At 31.9% G+C, this 19,089-nt stretch overlaps 2 protein-coding genes across 2 annotated transcripts in view; one reads left to right on the forward strand and one right to left on the reverse strand.

Moving 5' to 3' along the window:
- Positions 1-16,039, reverse strand: part of LOC118202430 (diacylglycerol lipase-beta-like) — a 116,011-nt gene extending 99,972 nt beyond the window's left edge. The window contains exon 1 of the mRNA XM_085823933.1: positions 15,772-16,039. The gene's annotated coding sequence lies outside the window, so the exon portion shown is untranslated. The remainder of the gene's footprint in view (positions 1-15,771) is intronic.
- Positions 16,040-16,384: 345 nt separating this feature from the next.
- On the forward strand, positions 16,385-18,197 carry LOC146995457 (uncharacterized). Its single transcript, XM_085823934.1, has one exon. It carries the CDS (start codon positions 16,583-16,585, stop codon positions 17,993-17,995), a length of 1,413 nt encoding a protein of 470 aa, XP_085680060.1. The 5' UTR covers positions 16,385-16,582; the 3' UTR covers positions 17,996-18,197.
- The last annotated feature ends 892 nt before the right edge of the window (positions 18,198-19,089 follow it).

Here is a 19,089-nt window from a genome sequence, read left to right on the forward strand (position 1 = left end):
AAAGCCGCTGAGCACTAGTAGTTCGGTCCGAGAGTCAAGTATATGTGAATGTGCTGACTGTATGAGCATTTCCGTGATTTTCAACGTGTGTAACATATATACGAGCTAGTTTCCCTTACAAATGTTTTTCCCCGGGGTATTCCATCTTTTCCATGCAGTGCCTACTGGCAAAACAAGAAAGTAATAATCAGACGAATTTCCTCAGCAGTGGCTGAGTGATTAAGACCACTGAATACTGGTAGTTCGTTCTTGCCTGGGTTCAAACCCAGATGAGCGGGCTGGCTGCATGGTTTGTTTTTGCGGATTTCCTCGTGTATAACATGAATACGAGCAAGTTTCTTTTAAAACGTTCCTCCACAAAAGCACCTCTCCTCTAAGCAGAGGGCCCTTCCGTCTTTGCCATATTCATATAATTTATCCTAACCTAATTTAACCACTATGCAATGACACGGAATAGTGAAAATTTTAGGAGATGCCCATTCCCCCTAGAGCGGAAAAACGAATGGTTTCGAGAACTGGAGGGTTAGAAGTACTCAGGATTATAGTTTGTACTAGGATTGAATCCGAAAGTAAGCTCACCAGAAAGGCAATTCTCCCAGGAGAGAATGATTTTCTAATTATGTAACTTTGGAACGTATTTTTCCTTTATAACAAAACAAAGAAAAAAAAAAAAAGTGAAAAATTTAGTTTAAATGGGTCTTAAGTTTTTACCTTAAACTCTACCTATCTCTGTATTTAATAAACAAATTAAAACTTGTTAGAGAAACTTAAAGGATGATGGGTGAGGGCGGCAATTTTAGCTTTTGCCCCACATCAGAAAAACCAAAGATCCGGCGCTGGCTCGCAATATCGTAAAATTATAAGATCAAATAATATGATATAACAACACATAACAATGAATAATAGGATACTGAGAAAAATGAATTTAATTACAAAAAGGTAGAAGGGACATTGCTGATGTCAATTAAGTGTTTATTTCAGGTGAAAACTGTTTTCCTATTGCCTCTATAATGGAAACAAAATAATTCCTCCTCACTTCTTGCTCTAAATAAATTCTGACAGTTAGGATGTGAAATACTCCTATTGCCTCTATAATGGAATCAAAATAATTCCTCCTCACTTCTTGCTCTAAATAAATTCTGACAGTTAGGACATGAAATATTGTTTAGTACCATGTTGTATTTTATTTCTTCGTTTAGTCAATTCCCATAAAACGGCCACCAAAACTTAATGAGATAAGATTGCCAGATTTGTGGGCAGGTAAAGTACCTAACTTTCTTTCTCAGATTTAGAATCTAAACAAAAGGATGAAAATTACTCAATTTTAATTAAGTTCTCCTAATTTACAATGTCAAGTCTTTTTATATACAGAATTCTATTTTTACACAGAATCTGATAAAATAATTTCAATTAAAGTATAAAAAAATTAAAATTTTCATGTCCAGTATTAACAATTTTTTTTAAAGAATTCAAGAAAGATAATTAGATTTAATTCTTTAAAATGAGCCTCCGAAATGGCAGCTGCTTAGCTATATACTACAGCAAAACTTAACAGCATCTGAAAGAGGAAAACAGCAGGAAAGCTCTTTCTCTCTTTCAGATTTCTTTTAAAAGCTTTCATCTTGCTGTATGCTTTTACACAAAAAAAAAAAAAAAAAAAAAAAAAAAAAAAATGTTACAGCGAGAACAATAAAATTAAGAAGTATTACGTTAAATATATGCTAAAAGAACAGAATTAAAATGCTGATAATTTGAAATTAGACAAAAATGCAGCCTAAGTTTAACATAGATTTGGATTGAAACTCTAGGAATTTTAAGGACTAACAGACATTCGCCCCTTCTTCAACCCTTTGACGCTCGGTGGTCGCGCCTTGAAATCACAAATTTTCAAATTTTTTTCTCCTCTTCCTTCCAAAATTTTTGAGTGAAAATCAATAGATTACTGATCTTTTACCTCTAAATAACATAATGACTACAGAATCATACATGTTTTGGTCTTAGTACTTCAAATCGGATGCCTTTTAAAATTCGTTTTCAATGAGACAAAATAACTTCCTTTTATTAATATAAACTACTTTAAATTTCAAAAGTTATTCATCGCACATCATGATTTCTATCATAAACAATAAAAAATAGCAATAATTAAACTGCACATATAAAAAAAATGCTCTATATGTATGGCATTTGCTTTGTGGTTTCAGAGCGTGACCACTGCCCCACTAGTGCATTGTGACACAATGCTCTAGAGGCTCGGTGGTCGCGCCTTGAAACCACTGCTCTTCTCAATGATGTTTGCTTGCTTCTCAAATAGGAATGTTTATTTTTATCTGGATATAGATAAGGGGTTTTGAAATGACAGAGTTATTTTATTTACTAAACAATACATGCACCTGCCCAGTAAAAAGCTCTTTCTTTTCCAGAGACCTTTTCTCTGACCTCAACACACTTGCTCCCCAAGCTAGTATTGTGATTTTATAAATTATTTCCTGTGGTTTAAATTTAATGTAAATATACTTTGCTGTAATTAAAAATAGAAATTGAGTAAAGTTTTATTTAAATTAAAAATACTTTCTGAATATTTTGAGAAGAAATATGAATAAAATAAGTATGAATAAGAAAGGAAAGATCCGTACAAAAGCCAAAAAGACCAAGCCCCACCCCATTGACATAAAAAAAACGACAAATTTCATGTGCTAGATGAAAAGAAACTAAATAACGCTGGACATATACCAGTGAAATTTAGATCCAATCAGTGTACATTTTGTAGCACAAGGAAGAAACATCATAGAAGAAGATACATGTACGAAACGTGCAATGTGGGTCTATGCATGTACTAAAAAGACAAAACATGCTTTGAACAGTGTCACAAAAAATACTTGTTCTTTGAAATTAAAAAAAAAAAAAAAAAGTCTTTTTTTATCCTTATTTTACTGATTTTTTTAATCCATGTAGCCAAACGTCCTTATTATGTAGGTACTTATACTTTCACTGCTATAGAAAAATTACATAAATGTTTATTTTTTAATTTTTTCTGATGATTTAGTTTGTAAAATAATGTAAAAAATATATATATTATGCAATTCTTACATGCATTTTTTTAAAATTCGTAAATTTCATCATTTATTGGAAACACGCATGGAAAACGGTAAGTTTTTTTTCCTTACTACCTAGTTAAGTTTCAAAGTCCAAGACGGGCGGTGGTTTCACAGTGCGACCACCACCCACAAAACAATGGGCAAAAGAAGATTTTTTTAATTCATATATTATTTGTCTGTAGGATCATAATGTTCAATATCTAGAGTTTTTAGTTAAAACAATTATAAATATAATATCGCACGCGTCAAAGGGTTAAGAGCCAAAAATAAATAACAAAAAATAAATAAATTTTGCCTACTTTAAAATTTTATAATGGTGCCTTTCTCTTTCATTTGATGCTGATAATTGCTGTTCTACCTGTATTCTGAGTGAAAATGTAAATTTTGTATTTGAATAGATAAAAAAAGCATTAAATTATTATAAAAAATAGTGCATGATTGCTAAAGTGAAAGATGGAGAGAATCAGTCGAAGGATTCTAAGCGCTACGTGTGTTTCCAAATATTCTCTCTGCATTTTAAAAAAACTAGAAGAAACTAGAGACAAGTGAAATACAGTGTAACTTTTCACAGGTATTAGCTGAAAAATGACTAGTAGTTCTGACAAGAGAAATAAACATAAGTATCGAATAGCAGTTCTATTGGGTCATCCCAAAAGTTTGCACTATTTCAAGTCAAAGTGCATGTTATAATTATTTTGACACAGCTAATGAGAGATCTTGATCACAGCAGAAGTTTAAATACAGTCAAAAGTCGTTAATCCGGACTCGTCGGGACTCCGGATTATAGATCATCAGTTTAAATCTGGTAAGATGGCATGCAGAAATTATTAAATTAAAAATATAAAACCGTAATTTATGAAATAAAGAACAATTATCATCTAAAGGGTACCAAAATTTACAAAAAAAAAAGCTTAATATTTATTTGTTTACTTTATTAAACATTTCTTTCAATTTAAGTTGCTTAAGTTGCTTCGTTTTTTATGTGATAATACATTCTCTTTAATTCTATAAACAGACATAATTTCTTGTTCAGTTACAAAGTTCCGCTGTTCAAGTCCTATAATTGCTGTGTCGAGAATACCGACTAATTTGCCAATCGAAATTTTTTTGTTTTCAATAACCTCTGTCACTTTCTTCGCTATCGGAAGCGAATTATAATGACGAGGAATTTGATTTAAATCATATCAAAGACGGAGCACATCGAGATGAAATACCACATTTAGTAAGGAATTATAAGATAAATATCTGCCCTGGAGATAAGGATAGTGCTGACAGATCAACTTCCAATTCATTGCGCGCCGCAGCGTTAAAGATAACCAAAGTTTAGATAAACAAAGGATATGCTTTTATTTATTTTTATTGATTTATTTATTTTGCAGCAATTCCACTTTTTGTTTAATGGACTTCAAAACATACTTTCGCTTTGTAGATCCTTTACATATAAGTAAATATATATCAGAAATTCTATTTGACATAATCGAAAGTTCAAGCTTACTTTTATAAAATTGCTCTAACAGTCTGCAAAAAATAATAAGCCGAATCCAATTTGAAGTTTAAGGAACAAAGCAATCTGCAACATTAACTGAATTAGATAATTTTAGCTTAGCTTATACCGTCCGTTATACATTAAATGAGCATTCGGAAACGTATTTTGAGTATGCGTATACTCGCAGCCGTAAAGGTCTTACGCACATGCGTCAATACGACGCACGTGCAGAACGTTTGTAGCTTTTGAGTCCGGATTATAGATCATTCCGGATTATGGGTGTCCGAATTAACGACTTTTGACTGTATAGTCTTTTCTGCTTACACTGCATAATTCTAGTACATATTGTGGCAAAATTTTTGTTTCAGTGCAGTGTTAAGAATGGAGAATGTGGAAATTTCAGCCTCGAAGATGATGCCCACTCTGAATAACTATTCTCTGAGGGGAGGGAAACACCTATAAAAAGAAGCTGTCACTGTAAATCCAAATTATGCAGTTCACTATCCAGTTCATTACATAATTACAACATATTCAAGTTATACAATATTTTTTTTAGTGTGACAGTCAAGAATCCAGAAAAAAACCTAGAGTCTACGGCTAAGCATGAGGGTATAGGCATAATAGTTTGGGAATGCTTCATTTCATTTGTGACAGGAAATTTAGTTAAAAGAAAATAATGTGAATCAGTATATATATATGTGTGTGTGTGTGCGTGTGTGTAAGCTATAACAAAATATGATGGCTGCTTTAAGAATAATTGGCAACCTCAAAATTAACTAGATTTTATTTTCTTCCCTCTAAATTCAGCTGTTCTCCCAAATTTGAGATCTTTCCATGTTACATAACCAGGGCTGTGGAGTCAGAATCAGAGTTAGGCAGATCTTTGGGTAAAAGGAGTTAGAGCCGGAATCGCTAAAAGCAGGTCGACTCCGACTAAAGTTTTTGTTGGACAATTTGAATTTGAAATAAAATTAAAGTGAATTGAAAACAAATTAATGACATACTGAGTTATTATTTTTATTTAGGGACTATATACATTAATAAATAGTTATTTTCTATTTTATTGACATATTAATAAATAAATATAAGGGAGGATGATGCATGTGATATTTCCCATTAGTGATTAAACTGACTCATTTAGTTGCAAATCACACTGGTAAATTTAGGTAAGCAGCAAGAAGTCCCAAAATTGATGCCATTCTTAGAAAGTGATCAGGAATAGGAGCAATTATTGATCAAGCAACCCGATGGGGAAGTACATATTTGGTTATATAGAGGTTGTTAGAATTAAGGACCTTTTTAGAAGATGTAGATAACCCTAAGGTTTCACTAACAGAAAGACTGTGGAATTATCTTTCAGGGCTGGAAACTCTTCTTTCTACACCAAACTTTCAAGCCACAAAAAAGCTACAATCCGATGAATTAACAGGTGAGAATAGAAGAATGTGATGTTTGTTCTTTCTGAAATGGAGGGTTTATTGCAGAAGGAATCGTTTTTTCAACGAATAAAAGAGAAACTAGTTTGCTAGACAAAGAGATCTTGCTGGGTTCAATATATGTACACCCAAATCACCAAATTTTGTTGGATGACGGACACATTAAGAAGGCAAAGAAAGCAATCTATGAACTTTCAAATAGAATGAAATTATTGGAGATTTGTAAACAATTGGAGATCTCAAATCAGGACAGTCAAACTGCAGACATTGCAACTGAGTCTTTATCATCCTCTTCCAGTGATGAATTAGATTTTGAGAAATGTTTTTGGATAATATTGAAAATTTAGGTGAATGAAAATAAAGAACAAATAGTTTTTAAATATAAAATTGGAAAAAAAAAAAAAAAAAAAAAAAAAAAAAAAAAAAACATGATTTCTACACAGCCCTTGAAGAAAAAGAGAAATATAATTACTCTTGCAAGACTTTTATAAACTCTTTTAGAACTTTTATAAATCTATCCTGAAAAGTTAAAAGAAGTAGCCCTAACAGTAGCAGGTCTTCCTCCTACTCAAGTCAGTGTGAAAAGACTCTTCCGAGCTCTGAAGTTTATCAAATCGGATACATGGTCCTCCAACAAAGATCTTGCTAAAGCTATACCGTTTCTTAGAAATAACTAATGCCAGTTTTTCCATTTGATGATAAATGCTAATTAATATAAATAATTTGCTATGTCATCATTTTTTGTTTTTTCCTGTAGCATCTATTACTTTTTATAATTAAAAAAAGCTGTAACCCATGTGTATGTGTTTACATACATGAGGGAGTCAAAGTCGGAGTCATAGTCTTTAAAATTCCAGGAGTTGGAGTCGGTTTTTTTTCCTACCGACTCCACAGCCCTGTACATAACAACCTAAAATTAACCAATTACAATTAGCAATACTTGTGCATGACACTGGCTGACTCTACCGATGATGAAGGCATGGATTCGGACAGATCCCGAGTATCAACGAAATCTCTTTCCCTGAAGATTGCATACTTTTTAAATCTCCCAAACGAAAAGTAAAGAGGATGAAAAATTCACTTGCTGATAGAGTCATTGGAAAACCCTACGATATACAAAGAACTCAGCTCAGCAGAAATAAAGCAAGTAAAAATGGAAATGAGTGAGGAAGTTTGGACTAAGTTTGTGACTAAAAATTATTATATATTAATGGATCTGGAAAAAGAGAGAAAAATAAAAGAGCTTCTGGATAAGATATCGAAACTCAATACAGTCAAAAGTCTTTAATCCGGACTCGTCGATTCCTGATTATCGATTTTTCCGGATTATAGATCATCAGTTTAAATCTGGTAAGATGGCATGCAGAAATTATAAAATTAAAAATATGAAACCGTAATTTATAAAATAATGAGCAATTATGATCTAAAGGGTATCAAAATTTACCAAAAAAAGCAGCCTAATATTTATTTGTTTACTTTATTAAACATTTCTTTTAACGCGCAGATACGTAAAGCATACCTTACGCATAGCCGAAATTAGAAAATTGCAACCAGAAAACTATTTGATTTGTATTCGTGATATTTATAATGACGAGGAATTTGATTTAAATCATATCAAAGACGGAGTACATTGAAATTAAGTACTACATTTAGTAAGGAATTATAAGCCGAATAAAATAAAAACAGCTGCCCTGAAGATAACGATAGTGTTGACAAATCAACTTCCAGTTCATTGCGCGCCGCGACGTCCCCCCCCCCCACGCAGAGCAGCGTGAAATTGATAAACAGATTTCAGAACGGTTAGATAAACAAAGAATATGCCTTTATCCATTTTTTGTAGCAATTCGTTTTTTGTTTGATGGACATTGAAACATACTTTCGTTTTCTAGATCCTTTGGGAGCTCCAGCATCGGAAATTCTATTTGACATAATCGAAAGTTCAAGCTTACTTTTAGAAAATTGCTCTTACAGTCTGCAAAAAATAGTAAGCCGGATTCAATTCGAAGATTAAGGAACAATGCAATCATCAACATTAACTGAAATAGATAATTAGATAATTTTAGCTTATACCGTACGTTATACATTAAACGCGCGCGCAAAAACATATTCTGCACTTGCGCAGACGCATATGCGCAGTCGTAAATGTCTTGGGCGCATGAGTAAAACGCCTATGCGCATGCGTCAACGCGGTGCATGCACAGAAAGATTTTAGCTTTGAGGTCCGGATTATAGATCATTCCGGATTATGGGTGTCCGAATTAACGACTTTTGACTGTAGTGTGGAAATTCAATCCTGAGCAGACACAAAAGACAACTGGAAATCACCCAGAAAAATGGCAAAAGTAAAGACTACCTCACTAACGCAAATTTCACAGGAAAACCGCATTGAAAAATTGGATGAAATGACCCTGAAATTTAAGAAGCAGGAAAACTAGTAGAAAACCCCCTCCCATCGTCTTTCAGCAGGCAAACGTCAACTGGCTGGTGATAGAGCAAGAGCTAAGGAAAAATCTGTAAAGAAGAAATAGAAGCTAACATGAAATCAGACTCAATCTTTATTAAATTTAAAACGATTGAAGACTACAAGAACACTACGAGACTTACAAAGCAGAGAAATTCCTTTTCACACGTATCTGATGAGTACCGAGAAACCCCTCAGAATCATCTTGAAAAACCTACCAGCAAGAATTACTGAAGGAGCCATCTTCGCTGATCTAGAAAGGAGAAAATTCCCTATTAAGAAAGTGAAACAATTTAGCAGACGCTGTAGAAACAACTTCGAGAAGCTCCCTATATGGCTACTAGAATTGAAAAAGAATCAGAACAGATATGCAATGCACTCAGAACATTATGCAAACAACATGTTTAGCATGAATGTCACTATAGAGAGAAAGGACACTCCCAGCTCCTATGCATGGACCAAGAAAGGTGCTGTAAATGAATGCGGTGAAGGTCACAGAAGTAATGTGTGTACTCTCAAAAAAAGAAGACAAACCAATCTGCATTTTCTACAAATAAAACCACATCTGCAGTTACCATGGTTATGAAGAGTACAGAAGAAAATTTTAGAAGAAGCAAGTCTCAAAGAGAAAAGAATTTGTAAGCAAACCTGAAGAATTCCCGCAGCTCATAAAAGCATCAGATGAAGAAGTAAAGACATCACAGACCTCAATATTCAATGTTAAAGCAAAAAAGAGAATTTTCCCCATCCCCAAAGAAGACGAAGAAGCGATAAGCTGGCTACAGGATGAAAAAATTCAAGAATTTATCAGGAATATGAATAAAATCAAAAAAGAAAAGACAGTCTCCGAAAAACTCTCAGCAAGCTTCAGCCATGTATGTAATGAAAATTGCAGAAGAAATCTAAGGAACTGATCTTGTAGCTTGAATGAATGAAATTCAAAATTTTAACTCACTTTTCCTAAATTTCACTTTTCTTCCCTGGCACAATTCCTGTTTTGCAACAGCATCTCTCGGGGGTCAGTACTTGGGTGGGTGACCACCCACGTGAATGGCCTCAACGAATCACCATCTAATGACCAGAGAAGAGGAGCTTCTAATGAAAGAGCGGACTTCTAGTGCTTAAATTCAAGGCTTTGCCATCACAACCCTTTTCACCTGCGGGCAAGGTGCTAATGCACCCCTATGGCTTTAAAATCAAGCAAACGGCCTTCAGCCTTACCCGAGTTATAGGTCAAAACTCATTTGTAGTTAATACCTAGTGTGAAATGTATGATCTTAATCTGTCTCTCTCTTTTGCCTCTTCGCCTGCATGCTGACAGTATGTCCCTCAGCCTCTGCTAGCTATTTGAATTATTTAAAATGTAATTGCATATCTAAATTTATGAGGCACGTTTAGCACCGCAAGTGTTCCTATCTGTTATGAAAATATGTGCTAAGAAATTTGTCATCCAAAAATAAATGATGTTCAATTATCAAGCTAGAATCACATCAGATTATTCCACTGTGTCGCAATTTGCAATCCTTTACACAGCAATATTTTCAGCCATGATTAGAACGTTAATTGTTTTTATCTCCTGCTAAAAGTAAAATTTTACATATATACATATTCTTAATGAAAACTTGGAAAGCAAAATACATTCAAGTTCTATCAGAATAACAATCCTAAAATACAGGTCTAAATGTTCACTTGTGGTTATTATATAACTATCCCGAAGTTACCCAAATTCCTCCATATGCTTTGGACTGATATTCTATTAAACTTCTATGGAGTAAGCTGTAGAAAAGAATAATGGAACATTGCATTTCTTTGAAACCTCTACTAAAAGCGATTATTAAAGAGGAATGGAAGAAACTCGAATATATTTATACGAGAAACTGGTAGCCCTCTGCACCAGCCTTGGCAAGAATGTTAATTTGGTATGTTTCTGCCCAGACAAGAAACAAATGTTTATGGTTGCCAATCTGTGTTACTTCTAGCAGCACTTTTAAAATATAACGATTCTTCATTTGTGCTTATAGTTAGTTTACATTTCTTCAAATAGCAAAAATTTTGCTTTCATAATAAGCGATTTTCATCATTTACCAATCCGTACATGTGCATTTCTTCTAATTTTGATTTTAAAACAATATTCTTTCATGTGTTTTTGTAGTTCATATTTCTACAGGTAATAAAAATTTTCACTTTTAAATTATAGTGGTTTTTATTGCAAGTATTTTTCAGGCTTACTATTTTCAATCTACTATCAACTCAAAAGGAAGCTAATAGTTTATTCCCAAGAAAAAGATATTTTACCAAAAGAAAGAATTTGTTAAAATGGAAATAATATGCAATTATATTTTGGAAAAGGAACCATTCAGGGATCAATGTCCAAAGCTATAAAAAGAAGAAAAATCTTTGTGCTGATCACTGGATCACTGGTTCACTTTTATTTCGCCTTTCCGTGTTCAGTCTTACATGTCTCATTGCTTTGTGGCTTATTGCTCATTTATTGTAGTGCTTACTTTATCTTTCACACTTGTTGAATTTTTAAAATTATTATTATTGCTCCTAACTCAAAGTAAAAGTTAGACAGCTGCTTTTAAGCTTTCAGTAACAAAGAAAATGATTGAAATTGGTTATAGGGCTGCAGTAGAGAATTTCAGGTTGACAAGCAATCCATCCACTGATGGAAGTCTGAACAAGACGGATTAGAGAAAATAACTAAGATCTTAAAAAATCAAGGACCTCAGTATGGCCTGCATTTTTTTTTTTTTTTTTTTATTATTATTTAAGATTTTTTTTTTTTGTGCAGCAACTAGTATCACTTACACAAGGCTTACACAATGTTAGTAAAGGAAAACACATCAACTTTAAATAACACAAATAAATTATAGAAAATCACTTACACTATTTTAAATAAAGAGTAAAAAAGTTATTAAAAGCAGGTTAGACTGAAGGAAGAAAAACAAATTCACAACATTTTAATGGGCAAATAATTCCAATTAATTTAAATCTCCACTTTAATGAACTTCTTGCATAATTAAGCACAGGGCAATAAAAAGTAAGAAAAAGACACCTTCCTGGATGCCTGTAAATTTTGATACCCTTTAGATCATAATTGTTCTTTATTTCATAAATTACGGTTTCATATTTTTAATTTTATAATTTCTGCATGCCATCTTACCAGATTTAAACTGATGATCTATAATCTGGAAAAATCGATAATCCGGAATCGCCGAAGTCCTGACGAGTCCGGGTTAATGACTTTTGACTGTATACGCTTTTTTGAATCAAATTTCCTGTCCGGAAAAGTACATAAATATTTGATTTCATTCACCATCTCAAGGGGATTATCATTAAAAACCAATTGATATCCATCGTAAGTAGTATTTCTTCTATCAATGAGCATCTGCTTAGACTTTGCGTTGTTAAATTTCAAATTAAAATTTACTCCCACTTACAACTGAAATTTAAAACATCCTAAGCAAGGTTAAAAAAAAAAAAAAAAAAAAAAAAAAAAAAACCATCATGGAACTCCTTTTCCTGAACACAGAGTAATAAAACACCAGCAAAGGCAATAAGTTCACAACTGAAGATATCAAGAAGTTTCTGAAAGAGATCGTTGATACTAACAATCCAAAGACTAGGACTGGAAACAACACCCTTAAGGATTCCTCTCTGAGGTTGATGAATTCTTTAGCTAGCACCCAGGAAAAGTTTAACAATTCTATTTTTCAGCAAATCAGCAACAATATTAAACAGATTATAAGGGAGTTTCATTTTTTTTTTCAATAAAATAAGAATGGCATGCATTTATAATATTTATAATTTTCAATATCAAGAAAAGGTTAGAGTTGACTTTATGGTACTCCTTGTATTATCGCAAAGTTGTTGTTTTATTTATGAATGGAAACCCTATTATAACGTAATTGGTTGCAGTGAATTTGAATCATGATAAAAAATTTGGAAAAGTGTCGAATTTTGAGTAAAGGCTTGTGTGCATTGGATAAGTACGTTGTTATTTTGTGGTTTACACAGTAAATTGGCTGAATGTGGTAAGATTAATTTGAAGTTTCTATAAGATTTGGAACGAAAGGGAAAAAAGCATTAATTGACTTATGTGTAAACGAAGGTTTACTTAGTAGCCATTATGAAGTGTACTGTTTGAAGGAAAGGAAATGAGTATGGTTGAACTTTTTACTCTTATTTTTGTGAATTTATGTAGCAACACCAGGATACAGATTCTAGCTCAGATAATTTTAGGAAGTGTTTGGATGCTGTTAAGAAATTTTTGTTTGACTGAAGACGTGTAAATACGTAAATAAGGTAAATTGATATTTTCTTCGTGTAGTGCTAAGATGAATTTCCTTTTTTATCTTATTTCATTGTTTGAATTAAAATAATTTTATGAATTATTCAGATTATATATTTTTTATTGGCTATTCCTTTGACTTTTCAAGTGAATATAGTTCGATGTGTACATGCACAAAGTCAAGGGAGTACACAATGCCATTTTTGTGCAATTCTGGGATTTTTTTTTTTTTTAAAGAAAATAGTTCGATGTGTACATGGATACCAAGTTTGTGCAATTCTTTCTCTTGTTATCTTGGATTTGTGTAGTGGCAATTTTTACACAAGCCAAAATAACAAGTCAAAGAATTGCACAAACTCGGTATCCATGTACCGCCCAAAATCGCCAATGGGTACCCTAAAATATACTTTTACCTCAAGAAAAAATAGTTTGGCTTGTTTTGGAAACAATTCAGAGAAATGAACAATAGAAGAGAGAGAAAAAGGATTATCAGTGTCAACAGTTAAAATCTGCCTTTCAGTAAAAGTATTTGCTCAAGAAATGGGCATTAAAAACTTAGAGCCAAATATCAGGTACATGAAATAAAAGGTAGTATCTGTCAAGACCAAACCAACAGCTGGAGAGAAGCTTCCCATGGACTAGCTTGGGAAAGGCAGCATTTTTAGAATACATATCTAAGAAAATTACAGAACAAAATCTGGAAACAGGGCAAGTAATTAATATGGATACAGTGACCATTAGTTTTGAGTGTCCTTTGAGTAGAACTGCTCATTCAAAACATGAAACAACTACTCTTTGCTAACAACCGAAAATGATGCAAGTTGTGTCACCAATGGAGAAAAGTTAACCATTTTGATAATTTTAAAAAGAGTTCTAAAAGGAAGCTTACCTAAAGGGATAATTATTTACAATAATGAAAAAAAAAATGAATATGCAAAGAAGTGATGTTTTGCTGAGGAACATTTATCAGAAAAGGAAAAGTGATGCTTTCCAACCTTGGAGACTCATCGTTCTTGATTACGTGATCCCATTTAGTAGATATAGCAAAAACTTAAAGCTGATGTCTCAGGAATACCAGGTGGGCTTTCAAAAATTTTACACCCACTGGATTTCACAATCAATAGAATTTTCAAGCATGAACTACTAAAGTACTGAGAGGGATGGATGTGAAGCAGACTCCACTCTCACAAATTCCAGACGGATGAAAAATGTTTCATATGAAGAAGTTGCCTTATGGGTCAATCGAGCAATCAGTCCAAGCTGATATATTTATATCAGTTTCCCTAAAATCGGAAATCATTGAAAAAGAAAATAAAGACAGTGACATTGAAAAAAGTAATTTAGAATAGAATAATAAAAGTGATCTTGCAAGTTTATTAATTCTGACAGTCAGAATTTGAAGGTTTTGTATATATAAATGTAGTTTAACTATAAAATTCTGTTTGATTATCTCATTTATGTATTCTCTTTTAAAATATGGTAAACTATGATGATAAAGTTTACTTAGTATGTAAAAATAAAGTCTATTAAAAATCAGCAGAGCTTGTTTTCGGGCATGCTCAAAGTAAGATAATTATTTTTTATTTATATAAATATTTCTGTTTATAATTATATTGTAAATGTCATAAAAATGTTATTCATGACAACTGCATCAATATGGAAGGGAATTACAGAATAAATGAATAATAAGTGGCCTGTTTTGGAATGCTTTCCTGCAGTGTATTGCTGGTGCGGCTTATCCAATGTCCTTCCATTTCTTTTAGTTATTTATCATCAGTGTGGCAAATATGTCAGGGCAGCTCATATACTTGAAACTATGTTGCTTTAAAATTTATGATTTCGTTTTAAAATAACAAGGGTAATGAATATTTTGCAAATGAAAAACCACGATACTGACACAATTTGATTACATTTATTTCTCCCACATGCGCAAATCAGAAACCCCGTTTCTCGTCAGTGCTGAAATGCAGCAAATCAAACATTCTCGCCAAGGCTGCTGCAGAAGATAAGTACCAAAAAATTAATTAAATCTATGCCAGAACAAATTAAAAGTTAAAATAACCAATAAAGTATCAAATGTCATTTATTTTCAGATTTGTATTAAACTGCTTGTTTAAAGTGTCAGGATACTTACATTAGTTCAATTTCATAGCATTTTTTTTTTTTTATTTATTGAAAACATTCCAAACAACCTATTTCTAAAAAGCAGGTTTTAAAAATGATAAATAGTAGTAGGTATGAAAGAAAAATAAAATCATTTCATTAATACTTCAGAACATATTTATTTAATAAAGTTGAAAAATACAAGTGTCTGAAAAAAAATGCAAGCATTAACTGTACTGATGCCTTCCAAGGGAGGTTTTCCTAAAGAAAAATGACTCGTATAAAGCTTACTGTGGACAAAAAAAAAAAAAAAAAAAAAAAAAAAAATGTAGCCACCACGATTGATTTCTTGTCAAATGTGTAACACACGATTGATTTGTCAAATGTGTAACAATCTCTCCAACTTAGTCATTGAAAGATCAGTTTAATTATCAAAATACATAAAGTGCCTTGTTAGACTTGAAAAGCTCAACAGATATTCTCAGCTATAACACAAAAATCCATCAACTTTAATTTAACTACAATTATATACAAAAGACGGAAGATACATTTCTTATTACAGAAACTGCAGAAGATAATATATCTGCCAAGTTTAAAATTAGAATTTTTTTTTTTCCTACTGAAAATTCACAGAACCATGCTCTTTAATAAACAAGCGAAAAACAGGTTAAACATTTCAATATAAATTTTTAATATTTCCCTTGAATTATATTCTTTCATAACTCTTTTTCAAATAAACTGGATCAAAATTCCCTAAACAATTACTATTTTACACCAACATTTAATTACAACTGTGTGATTTTTTTTTTTTTTTTTTTTTTTTCATTTCACAAAATTAATAAATAAAAAAATATACAGAAGCGTTCTCAACTGAAATAAGTAAAGTTTCTTCTTACTTCTCTCTGCAATGAATCAATTGGAAATTTTTGTATAAATGCAAAAGGATTTTAACTCATGACAGCAACACGGTAACATATAATCATATGAACTGAAGAATAAACTTCCAATTTTATACGCCAAAAAACCTTAATCTAATCATTAGATTTTCTATACATTATCTTTTTTCAATTCATTAATAAGCATTTTGTTAATCACGTGTATACCCATAACCAGATGCCGCAAAATATTTAACTTATGACATTTAAGCTTTTCCTCATTTTCATTGCAGCAAGTTAAAATGTTGAGTTGAATTATCTTCTGCTTTGATTTTTTGAACAGAATTTAACAGAAACTAAAATTGTGAGAAAGTTGAATTGAAATGTATAATATGCGCTGATAAAATACTGTCAGCAATTTATTTCTAGATACAATTTTCTTGAAAAATAATTATGTACTATTTTTTTTTCAGATTATTATGAAAAGATTACTATTTGGGTATCATTTATGCTAAATTAAAAAAATATTCACATTTTAACATTTAGATTAATATTTTAAAACTATTAAATAATATACTGCATTTATAAATTCGCATTGATTTTGTCCAAAAAAAATTTCACCGCCATTCTCCATCGTACGTTGACATTCAACGTCATTTTTTGTCGTGATTGGGCAATTTGAACAATGTAAAGATGTGTGATGTGATGGAATTATAATTTTATGATATGTGCTAAATGACCTTAGGATAATCGTGTTGAAGAGCAATATTAAATATTATTGAGTTTGTTGTACATAAAGTCGTAATATAGTTATAGTTTTTCTAGTTTAAGAATGGATGAAAATAATCGTTTGAATCGGCGATCACGACCTCGGCCTTTTGATTTGAGACGAAAAGTACTTCTAAAAAATTTCTTGCGTGAGCAAATGACCTATATTCCTCCAACAGGAGAAATGTCGCAAATATCACTTGAAATAAGTAATGGAACAAACTTAATGGAAGGCTCTTCGTTTTCCACTGATACGATTCAAAAACAAGAATCTGCTAATGATGAGAATAATGCTGACATACTAACATCGCATTCAGAACCAGGGCCAAGTTCATCTGTTTCTCTTGTTAATGATATTAAATCTGAGCTGAATCAACACAGTGATGTTTCTGATTCTTCTAATGATGATATTGATAAAAATACTTCTAAATCTTCCCTATCAGTAGTTTCCCGGTTTTCGAGCATAATAAGATCACGTAGTAAACGAAAGAAAAAAGGTATTGCGAAGGCTAAATTTATATGTAAACCTGTGAAAAGTCCTGAAAAAGCGAAATCTGAGACTGTCAGATTTGGAAATATGTTTCGTCGTAAAAGCGTAATTCAATGTAAACAACCTCTTAGTGCCAATTTGCGTAAAAAATCTGCTTCAAAGTCTTTCTTTTCTTTATTTAAAGCTCGTAAATCAAATATTAAACAGGACGAAAGTGTAGCCAGTGTACAGAATCTAAGTTCTGTAAATAAAGATTGTGAATCATCGGCTAGTACTGGATCATGCAGTACCTCAACTCAGGCTGTTCAAACAGATCTTACTTGGTCTTCAAATGAGTTAAATGAGATTGAACATACAAATAGACTTTTGCGTGAAGAAAACAGACTTCTATCAGATAGTTTGTCATATTTTATGTCAGATGCAAGGACTAATTTTAACAATGGAGGACATGAAACAATAAATCCATCTCATGATCTCAACAATAGTACATTAGAAAGTTTGCCATTTAATAATCATTTAGGTGCTAAACAACTTTTTTATTCACCTGAGACTGCCAGAAAAGGCATAATTTTAAGATCCAAAGTTTTACGTTCGAAGTCAGTTCAAGAACGTTCAAAAAGCGATGCAGTTAGGATATGTCATCGCACAAGAAGCATGAATTACCACGAAGGAACAAGAAATCATTTCATTTCAAATTTTCCTTCAAGGCCATCAAGAGAACCGTCATTTCAACAAATTGGTGCAAGAACAAGATCAAGCACAAATCGTATAAGGAATTTAGGTTCACCAAACAATAGAAGAATTCCCGTTCTTCGAGCATTTCCATTAAATAATAATCGAGTGTTGCAGCGACGATCATCAATGCCTGAAAGAGCAAATTTAGAAAATGTTAGACTTGCTTACAGGAGACCTCACAGTGTTCGTGATTATAATCGTCCTAAACCTGCAGTGCCTTTTCGAATTTTGCCAGCTGAAGCATTTTATTAAATTGTTTAAAAAATTACCCTGCTATTTCTTGAATTAGCAGAATATGCCTTTCTAAGGCATAAAAATTTATGCAGTTTCATCTTGAATTGGTGTTTTCAAAATAAAATGGAATTTTATGGAACTAAATCATCAATTTGTATATTTTTTTTCCTTTTCGTTGATATCTATTACTTTTTTTGTAAATAAAGTTTTTTAAAATCTTCCTCTTTTTATTATTATCTTGCTCTTCTTTAAAAAGTGGCTATGTAATGAGCAGAAAGTGGCTACGTAACTTTTTTTAAAAGAATTGTTTTATTGTTGAATCTCCAGTTTATTATTATTTATTATTATTATTTACATTAAACTGGTGAAAGAGCATTTTTATGATAGTTCCCTTTTTTATATTTAATTTTATTACTGCTTTCCATTTTGTCTGCAATTGTTATCACAAATCATTTCATCCTGTGTTGAGATAATTGTAGTGAATAGCATCCATATTTTAAAAGCAAACCAATACAGTTATTTTTGTAAATAATTTCATTCATATTGTACTATAAAGTTCATAAATAATTTTGTATTTTTCTATTTAAATTTTCATAGGAACTTATATAGTGTTCATAAGGTACGAGGAGAGAATCAGGTAATGTGCACTAATTTTACATTGCATACTGTTTTTAAATTTAAGTATTAGTAATGAGATCGCATTTCATTTATATTTACAACGTTATTCTTATCATATTTTATTGCTAAATAAAATCTAGCTCATTGTATTTTCCTTGTTATGATGAATTTAGAAATCTTGTAAGAAAGAATTTACATATAACTCTAGATGAATCCTGAGAAGTTTTTCAAGGTAAGAATTTCTTTACTAAGCAATAGGACAGCTCGTGGACAAATTAATGTCTTTTGAAGATGATGTTGCTAATGGGCAGGTATGAAGAATTTTATAAATGCATGTCATATATAAAAATATACTGAGATGTTTTTATTCATATCTATGTAAAATCTCCAAGGATAATTTTGAGATGGTAATCTAATTAGTAAAAGTTTACGATTGGGTGCCCTTTGTTTTTTTGACATCAAGATCAGCATTAGGAAGGCACAAGATGGCTGCT

This window comes from Stegodyphus dumicola, chromosome 9 (genome assembly GCF_044657685.1).
Source record: "Stegodyphus dumicola isolate Sdum_Otavi_A_Nest chromosome 9, ASM4465768v1".
NCBI classification, from domain to species: Eukaryota; Metazoa; Arthropoda; class Arachnida; order Araneae; family Eresidae; genus Stegodyphus; species Stegodyphus dumicola.

What these genes read in the sequence shown, in the direction of transcription:
- LOC146995457 (XM_085823934.1), top strand. Translation starts at nt 16,583, where the DNA reads ATGGATGAAAATAATCGTTTGAATCGGCGATCACGACCTCGGCCTTTT.